We start from the raw sequence: 10,000 nt of genomic DNA, 5'->3' as shown, positions 1-10,000 counted from the left end.
CACCGGCGTTTTTATCGACACGCCAAATCCTCGCCGTGTTTCCCGTCCATTTGTTTTAATCAGAAGCTTCAATTTGTGTAAAGAAAAGTACAACGGGTTTAAAAAAAAAAAAAAAAAACGGCTAAACCTGTTTCTCAATTCTGTAGAAAAGAAGAAACGCAACAAACTGGTGCACTCGATGTGGAATACGCTGTGAACGCTCTCCGAAAAAAACTGAAACGGGTCCTTTCCCCGTCGCTGGAACCGTTTCCTGTTAGAGTAGGGATGAGTGATTTCACAACAAATATCATATCACGATACTGTAAGGCATTTCAGCGATCCACGATATAAAAGCCTGTAAACACCTGAGAGTAATAATACTTCTATTTAATAAATAATATTCAAGATTCTCACATTTTAATGATTCACTGCTTCTGATTGCTCGAAATTATTTCTAATTGTTATAAAAATACTGACGATATCTCAGAAAAGTGTATCGTCACGTAATTTACCTCGATATCGCTCTTATAATCATCATCCAGCCCTACGTGATTTTCTAAATGCAAATCACAACCCATCATTAACTACAAACTTATTCCACTTGTGTTATTTCTATTTATTTCATTTGAAATGTAATTATTTTTTTATTTGCAGCAGAATAAACTGGATCCTGACTCTCAGAACCTCAGGGATGTCAGGGATTTCACAGAATAAACTTTTCTGTTGATTTTACTCTGGATTGTTGTGTTGCTGCAGAATGTGCTCACTTTACATTATTACTGTTATTATTTTACAATAATAAAAAAAAAATTTTTTAATTAATTAATTAATTATAAAACAGAGATGTATTTGTCTTTTTTTTTTTTTTGTCCAAAACCAAAGAGACGCAGACTTTTGCTCTAAAGTGTATGTAATATAATTAACACCAACTCACACTCAAAATTTTTATGTTTTAAAAAAAATGATCAGTTTTATGTGAATAAAAATCTGCGGACTAAAATGCGTAAAATCTGTAGCACATTTAAAAGGATAAAAAGGATAAAATATGTAAAATTGTAATTTTCCTGCTTTAAGGATTATTTGTAAAGGATTTCATGGCTGTGGTCATGTGATCAGGTTCAACCCAAAACCCGAAGGCTCTGAAACGTAAATGTTCTTCCTCAGTGACTTGCAGAGGCTGTGTGTGAGTGTGAGTGTGTGTGTGTGTGTGAGTGTGTGTGAGTGTGTGTGAGAGAGAGAGAGGAGAGATCGTGTAAACCTCCCTCTACAGTCTGTGTGCTGGTCCTCAGAGAACCGACGCGGTTCCACCCGAGACGGAGAACACGTGGGGCGTCGACATGATGATAACCGCGCCGGCTCCAGTCGAGCGCACGGCCTTCTGGGAGCTCCGCTCGGCCTTGTAGGGGTCGGATGGTCGGTTTGGGACGCGGTTTAACATCGGCGAGGCTGTGAGGTAGCGAGGGCCTCAGGAGGAACGAGGGAACGAGAGAGAGAGAGAGAGCGAGTGAATGATAGAGTGATCCGTCCCCGCTGACCTCCGCCGCTCTCGTCTCCTCCATCTCTCTGGATTCTGTGTGTTTTTGATGTCAGGATAATTACTAATACCTGGAGACGAGCGCTTCTACCTGCTCGAGGGACGCGCCGCACTGCTCAAAGCCAACTCGCAGTGTTTTATTCCCACGTATAGTGCCGGTATTCCCATCATAACGCCCAGCGTTTCATCTCCAAGCACAATAATCCCGTTGCATCATGAAAGAGACAGACAGACAGAGAGAGAGAGAGAGAGAGAGAGAGAGAGAGAGAGAATATGAGAGAGCCCTGAAGGCCAGAGATCAGCTACACACACACACACACACACACACACACCACTGCCCTAATTGCTCAAGTTAACTCTCAAACACAAGTTTTGAAGTTGTGTAAACAGGTAATGATGTCACTGAATCCATGTACAGCTGTATGGAAAAGTATGGACGTCCTTCCAGTTGGAAAATCTCCGAACTTCATTAACTCGTTAAGCTTTAATTGACTCATTAGGAGACGTTACTCAGGTCAAGAACTGTCATTAGGATTAACAGTTCCAGTGTGTAATAAATACTCTGAATCTTCAAACCTTCAGGCTCTCGATGACCATGGGCTCCTCTAAGCAGCTGACTGAGGATCTGAAAATGAAGCTAATTGATGCTTACAGAGAAAGAAAGGAAACAGGAAGGCTGTTAAAAAAATATCACCGTGCTCCCCGTGTGTAATTTCCATTGTCTGGAATGTCAGTTAAGGGGAAGAGCGGCAGTCAAGGCAAGATGTGGAGGACCGGAGCTGCCCGTGTGCTGGACTGAACCTTCTGTAACCTTCAGGAAGCTTTAGCTGACACAGGAGTGGTGGTGCACCGTCCTAATCTGCAGCATTGCTTGCACAAACATCAGGGCCTGAATTTCGGTTTTTAATCTCGGGGTGAATTTCCCCCCTTACATGGGTCACATGGGGGGGATTTAAAGATTATGGGGAGAATAAATTTTAACACATCGGGCTAAATTAATAATCTACATTTATTTATATCTACAGATTTTAATGTATGGTGGTTTTCAAAACAGCTTAATAACAAAATTCGTCATGTTCTCCTCCTCCAAACTGACATTAAGAACTGGATTAAAGCTGTATATTAATGTCTTTCAGAATCAGTGAACTTCATGTATTCCAGTTTCAGTTCAATTTCTTTGTTTTTGTTTTTTTTTTAAAAAAAACTTTATATAAAATACACCATGCTCTCCTTCAAACAAGCTTCGTTGCGGCGGTGTTGAGTCGGCAGGCGCGCTCTTTCCGCTCACACGCTATAAAGAGCAAAACAGCATTTAATGTTTGAATTTCAGGATTAAAATAATATCATTTGGAAGCTGATACTATCTTCACAAGCAGCTCATTATGACTGAGTATATTCGAGCGCGTCACACGGCCTTGTGTGAATAAGATCAGTGCCACGGAGAGCGCGCCGATGCGCTACAGCGCTCAGAGACAGTCAGAGACGGCCGGCTGTTTGCAGCGCTGTTTGTGGAATTCAATTCTAAAATAAAGACTGTTTGAACCGGCGATTTCTTTTTTCACGTCTGTTGATGTATTTCATAATTCGATCTGAGATGAAGCAAATACATTTGTGCGGGAATTTCTCGCATTATAAACGTTAAACTTGCGGGAATGGTTTAAATTATGCGCAATCCCGCGCCGAAATTCAAGCCCTGAACATGATCTGCATGGAAGAGTCATCAGAGGGAAACTTACCTCATCACAAAAGTCAATATCTGAAGTATCCAAAACAACATCGAGATTAAGCCAGAAGCAAAATGGAAGTAAAAATGGACCTCTTTGGCCACAATCCCTACAGATATGTTTGGAGAACAGAGGAGTAGCATTTGATGAGAAGAACTGCTGTTAAACATGGAGGTGTGTTGGATCTGTTGTGCTTTGGCTTTGTGTAGCAGCCAGTGGCACAGGAAACATTACACGGGTAGAGAGAAGACTGGATTCCTGTAGATATCAGCAAGTTCTGGAAGGAGTTGCGAAACAGTCAGTGAAGAAACTGAATCTGAAAAAATTCTGCAACAGCACAATGACCCAGAACATACCTCAAATTCCACCAGGACTTACTTCAAGAAACGCAAGCTGCTGAAGCGTTTGGAACGGCCTTCACCCTCCCCTGACTTGAACATCATTGAAAATCTGTGTGTAGGTCTTAAACATGATGTGCATGCAAGACGGCTCAAGAATATCTCAGAAGGAGAAACGTTCTGCAAGGCAGAGTGGGTGAAAATTTATTAAACAAGAGCAGAAGGACTGCGAGCTGCCTACAAAAAGCGCTAGCAGGCTGTGATACCTGACAGAGGGAGTGTTACGAAGTACTGACTTAGAAGGGTGTCCAAACTTTTGCACATGTCTCAATTACTTTTTTTTAATTATTATTTTTAAGTTAATCAAATGCGAGTGACTGTGCGTTCACATTTGTGGGATTATTTATATAGTTTGTTGCAGAAGTTGTAGTTACTTCTTTTCACTTCAAATAGCAACAAAATGGGTCATTTGGCCAGGGGGTGCACAAACTTTTTCACACAACTCCAAATCACATGACTAAGATCATAATTCAATCTTTATTTTTTAGTTCTTTAGTTCTACGTTCCTGTAAAAACAGGAAGGTTAAATGTAGAAGCTAGAGGAGTTTTCTGCTTGTTCTTCTGGTGGGAACTTTAATGTTCTCAGTGGAACCCTGTACATTATACTGCAGTGTGTATATACGTCTGCTGATTCTCTCTCTCTTTCTCTCTGTCTCTCTCTCTCTGTTCATCTCTTTCTATCTACCTTTATCTCTCTCTCTCGCTCGCTCGCTTTTCATCTCTTTCTATCTGTCTTTATCTCTCTCTCTCTCTCTCTGTGTTCATCTCTTTCTATCTATCTTTCTCTCTGTCTCTCTCTGTCTCTCTCTCTGTTCATCTCTTTCTATCTGTCTTTATCTCTCTCTCTCTCTCTGTGTTCATCTCTTTCTATCTATCTTTCTCTCTGTCTCTCTCTGTCTCTCTCTCTGTTCATCTCTTTCTATCTGTCTTTATCTCTCTCTCTCTCTCTCTCTCTCTCTCTGTTCATCTCTTTCTATCTATCTTTATCTCTCGCTCGCTCGCTTTTCATCTCTTTCTATCTGTCTTTATCTCTCTCTCTCTCTCTGTGTTCATCTCTTTCTATCTATCTTTCTCTCTGTCTCTCTCTGTCTCTCTCAGTCTCTCTCTCTGTTCATCTCTTTCTATCTGTCTTTATCTCTCTCTCTCTCTCTCTCTGTGTTCATCTCTTTCTATCCATCTTTGTCTCTCTCTCCCTGTCCATCTCTATCTATCTGTATTTATCTCTCTCTCTCTCTGTTCATCTCTTTCTATCTTTATGTCTCTCTCTGTCTCATTCTAACTCTCTGTATCTCTTACACACTCTCTCTCTGTCTCTTTCTATCTCTCTTTCTATCTCTCTTTCTATCTCTCTTTCTATCTCTTACATTCTTTCTCTCTCTGTCTCTTTCTATCTCTCTCTGTCTCTTACACTCACTCTCTCTCTCTTTGTATTTCTGTCTGTCTCTTTACATCTCTCTTTCTCTCTCTCTCTTTCAATGTCTCTTTCTATCTCTGTCTCTCTCGCTTTATCTCTCTCTCTTTGTATCTCACTCTCTCTATATCTCTCTGTTTCTCTCTGCCTCTCTCAATATCTCCCTCTTTCTCTCTCTCTTTCTGTCCCCTTTCTATCTCTCTCTCTGTGTCTCTCTCTCTTTATCTCTCTCTCTGTCTGTCTCTCTCTATGTCTGTCTCTTTCTATCTCTCTCTCTATATATCTCCTTGTTTCTATCTCTCTCTCTTTCTCTTTCAGTGAGAAACAGAAAGCAGAAGCTAAAGATCGGAAAGTTCTGGAAATCCTGCAGGCGAAAGACTACAAGATCCAGGAGCTAGAGAAGGTAACACATCGTCTGCTCTTCGCCAGAGTGTGTGTGTGTGTGTGTGTGTGTGTGTGAGAGAGAGAGAGAGAGTGAGTGTGTGTGTGTGTGTGAGAGAGAGTGTGTGTGTGTGTGAATTAAAAGATCTGAATGTAAATAAATTGTAAATACTTTAGCTGTTGGATGCGTCAGTGACTGAAGAACAGTGTGTACATTAGACGTGTGTGATATTGATTATTTTCCCTCATCGTGATTTTTTATTTTAAAATATCGCGATAAACGATTTAATCGTCCTGAACCACTAGCATATAAAGATCAGGAAAGCGAGCATTTCCACCATTTCAGGTTTAAGGAGTGTAAAGGAGGAGCAGTAGCGAGTGGTATTACTGTGAAAGTCGTGAGAACTCTCTGGTGCATTTATAAGTGAAACAAAAATTTTAAAAAATCTAACGTCACGAGAGAGCGCCAGGCAAAATAAACAATTTTATAGTTAAATGTAAAAATGTAAATGTAAAAATTAACAAAAACAGTGCAGTTATAAGTAAAAATAAACAAAAGCAGGACAGTTAAAGGTAAAAGTAAACAAAAATAGTGCAGTTAAAGGTAAAAGTAAACAAAAATAGTGCAGTTAAAGGTAAAACCTAACAAATACAGCAGTTATAGGTAGAAATAAACAAAAACAGCACAGTTAAAGGTAAAAGTAAACAAAAACAGCACAGTTAAAGGTGAAAATAAACAAAAACAGCACAGTTAAGGGTGAAAATAAACAAAAGCAGCGCAGTTAAAGGTAAAAATAAACAAAAACAGCACAGTTATAGATAAAAATAAACAAAATCAGCACAGTTAAAGGTGAAAATAAACAAAAGCAGCACAGTTATAGATAAAAATAAATACAAACAGCACAGTTAAAGGTGAAAATAAACAAAAACAGCACAGTTAAGGGTGAAAATAAACAAAAGCAGCGCAGTTAAAGGTAAAAATAAACAAAAACAGCACAGTTATAGATAAAAATAAACAAAAACAGCACAGTTAAGGGTGAAAATAAACAAAAGCAGCACAGTTATAGATAAAAATAAATACAAACAGCACAGTTAAAGGTGAAAATAAACAAAAACAGCACAGTTAAAGGTAAAAGTAAACAAAAACAGCGCAGTTAAAGGTAAAAGTAAACAAAATCAGCACAGTTAAAGGTGAAAATAAACAAAAGCAGCGCAGTTAAAGGTAAAAATAAACTAAAACAGCACAGTTAAGGGTGAAAATAAACAAAAGCAGCACAGTTATAGATAAAAATAAACAAAATCAGCACAGTTAAAGGTGAAAAAAAAACAAAAACAGCACAGTTAAAGGTAAAAATAAACCAAAACAGCACAGTTAAAGGTGCAATTGTCAATATTTTTATTTCTTACTTACACTAATAATGTGGAAAATGATGCAGAAATGACAAAAACTACTAGTTTAAGCCTCTCTATCAGAACAAGCGTATCGGTCAAGTCACGTCACCTTCATTTATAGAGCACATTTAAAAGTCACGAAGATAAAAAAAACATTAAAAAGTAATAATAAAAGCAATATACATAATAGATAAATACATAAAAGATAAGTGGTAAAAGGTTTGAGCACAACAATTAATAAAAAAAACAACATTAATAATAAATAAATATACAAGGATCAATAATACTGCTAATAGTAATGGATTGCGTTTATATAGCGGCTTTGTAAAGTTTTTCTGTAACTTTTTTAGCACTTCATGCCGACTTTCTCTCTTTTTGTATTTTTTTTTTTTGTTGTCGTTGTTCTTCTTCTTCTCTGTATGACTCTACATACATTAGCGGATGTAGCTGCTACGCTACGCTATGCTAAGCGCTCTGAACACAGTTTGCTCATTAGAGAGTTGAGTGAAGCTCATTAGCGCTGAGGATTGTGGGTAATGTCCTCCACGCCGCTGGCATCCATCATCTCATTGAGAACTGGCACAGAATGAAGGCCGAGTGGTGATTAATTGCTTTTTTTCCTTCCGCGATCGTGTGATGGTCCGCTGAATCCCGCCTCTCTGCACTGTTGCCGCGGCAACTTCTTTACATTTTTGTAACATAATGAGCTGCTTCTTCTTTTTTTTTTTTTTTTTTGGCCATCCCCTGGGGAGTTCCTGATGCTAATCTCTTCCTCTTCGCTTCCGTAAAGCTCGTCTCCTGCCGGTCCTGGTGTGGTCCTTGTTTCCCGCCCTCATTATCAGCGCTCTGAGCTTGGCCCCGCCCACTTCCTGTATTTCTCATAACGCCGTTTCTGCTCTGTGATTTCACTAAACACGGAAATTAATGACCTCCCAGAACCCTGAAACATTCATGAACCTGCCCACTGCCACGCCCCCAGCACTCCCAGACTCTGTGTGTGTGTGTGTGTGTGTGTGTGTGTGTGTGTGTGTGTGTGTGTGTGTGTGTGAGAAAAAGACACGGTGGTTCTCAGTTCTGTTTTGAAGCCCAAGACAGTTCAGGAACTCTTTAGATCCTTTAAGGAACTTTAATGGAAACACACCTGTATGTTTCACTGTACTGGAATGTGATTGGTGGATGTGTAGTGATGAGTCCCGCCTAAACCCTGTGACCATCCAACAGGAAGTGACATCACAGCGACAGGAAGTGAGCAGACTCCTGCAACAGCAGCGTGTTGGTGAAGAGGAGCAGCATGTGAAGAAAGAGCTGGTAGAACTTCAACACACACTGAGTGATACGACACGACGCTTACAGGTACACACACACACACACACACACTGAGTGATACGACACGACGCTTACAGGTACACACACACACACACACACACTGAGTGATACGACACGACGCTTACAGGTACACACACACACACACACACACACTGAGTGATACGACACGACGCTTACAGGTACACACACACACACACACACACTGAGTGATACGACACGACGCTTACAGGTACACACACACACACTGAGTGATACGACACGACGCTTACAGGTACACACACACACACACACACACGCACACACACTGAGTGATACGACACGACGCTTACAGGTACACACACACACACACACACTGAGTGATACGACACGACGCTTACAGGTACACACACACACACACACACACACACACGCACACGCACACACACTGAGTGATACGACACGACGCTTACAGGTACACACACACACACACACACACACACGCACACACACTGAGTGATACGACACGACGCTTACAGGCACACACACACACACACACACACACTGAGTGATACGACACGACGCTTACAGGTACACACACACACACACACACACTGAGTGATACGACACGACGCTTATAGGCACACACACACACACACTGAGTGATACAACACAACGCTCACAGGTATACACACACACTCTGTTGGTTTCTTTATCTCTTTCTCTCTCTCTCTCTCTCTCTGTTTATCAGGAGTGTGATGATGGGTGGAGGAGGAGGTTGGAGGAGCAGCAGGAGCAGAGCAGGAAGCAGGAGGAGACAAACAACGCCAAACTCAAGGTGTACATGCGCACAAACACACACACACACACACACACACACAGAGTGATACGACATGGTGCTTACAGGTACACACTCACTCACTAGCACTCACTCACACACACTGTGTGATACGACACTACACCTACAGGTAGACACACACACTATTTAGGTTTCTTTATCTCTCTCTCTCGCTCTCTCTCTCTGTTTATCAGGAGTGTGATGATGGGTGGAGGAGGAGGTTGGAGGAGCAGCAGGAGCAGAGCAGGAAGCAGGAGGAGACAAACAACGCCAAACTCAAGGTGTACATGCGCACAAACACACACACACACACACACATTTTTTCCTCTCTGTCTTGCATAGTGCACTTATGAAATACCTTTTATGTTCAATAAGGGGCTTTGTGGCTTTGTCCTCCTAAATAGGGACTTTGTCTCCCTGAGCAGGGACCTCATCTGCCCAAGCAGGGACCTCATCTGCCCAAGCAGGGACCTCATCTGCCCAAGCAGGGGCCTCGTCCCCTGAACAAGAGCATAGAGCAGGGTTTCCGATCCTTGAGCATGGACTTTTTCTGTCTGAGCAGTGCCTTTGGTCACCTGAGCAGGTCTGAGCAAGGACTTTGTCTGCCCCGGTAGGGACTTTGTCCACCCAATCAGGGACCTTGTCTAATCAACCAAGGGCCTTGTCTGCCTGAGCAGGAGCCTTGTCTGTCCCAGCAGGGGCTTTGTCCTCAGAAGTAGGGGCCTTGTTTGCCCCAGGTGGGGACTTAGTTCACCTGATCAGGGACTTTGTTCACCTGAGCAGGAGCTTTACCAACCAAGCAGGAGCCTTTCTTGCCTGAGCAGGGGCTTTTCTGTCCTGCACTAGTATACTTATGAAGTACCTTTTATGTCCAGTGAGGGGCTTGATGGCTTTGTCCACCTTAATAGGGTCTTTGTTACCCAACCAGGCGTCTTGTCCACACAAGCAGGGGCTTAGTCTGCCTGAGGAGGGACTTAGTTCACCTGAGCAGGGTCTTTGACCACCTGAGCTGGAGCACTGTCTATCCAAGCCATGGCTTTC

At 41.6% G+C, this 10,000-nt stretch overlaps 1 protein-coding gene across 5 annotated transcripts in view; it reads left to right on the top strand.

Moving 5' to 3' along the window:
• cntln (centlein, centrosomal protein) overlaps positions 1-10,000 on the top strand; it is a 108,213-nt gene that overhangs the window by 4,035 nt on the left and 94,178 nt on the right. For 3 of the 5 annotated variants that reach the window (XM_053232864.1, XM_053232862.1, XM_053232860.1), the window contains exons 4-7: positions 5,365-5,449; positions 8,041-8,172; positions 8,873-8,959; positions 9,154-9,240. In XM_053232864.1, the coding sequence (XP_053088839.1) occupies positions 5,365-5,449; positions 8,041-8,172; positions 8,873-8,959; positions 9,154-9,240 (391 nt within the window). Of the gene's footprint in view, positions 1-5,364; positions 5,450-8,040; positions 8,173-8,684; positions 8,713-8,872; positions 8,960-9,153; positions 9,241-10,000 lie in introns of those variants that run through there. The other 2 variants (XM_053232863.1, XM_053232865.1) reach the window with 2 other exon arrangements.

This window comes from Pangasianodon hypophthalmus, chromosome 3, assembly GCF_027358585.1.
Source record: "Pangasianodon hypophthalmus isolate fPanHyp1 chromosome 3, fPanHyp1.pri, whole genome shotgun sequence".
Lineage (NCBI taxonomy): Eukaryota > Metazoa > Chordata > Actinopteri > Siluriformes > Pangasiidae > Pangasianodon > Pangasianodon hypophthalmus.
Note: the sequence above shows the minus strand (reverse complement) of the source record. Positions and strands in the feature narration are given on the sequence as shown.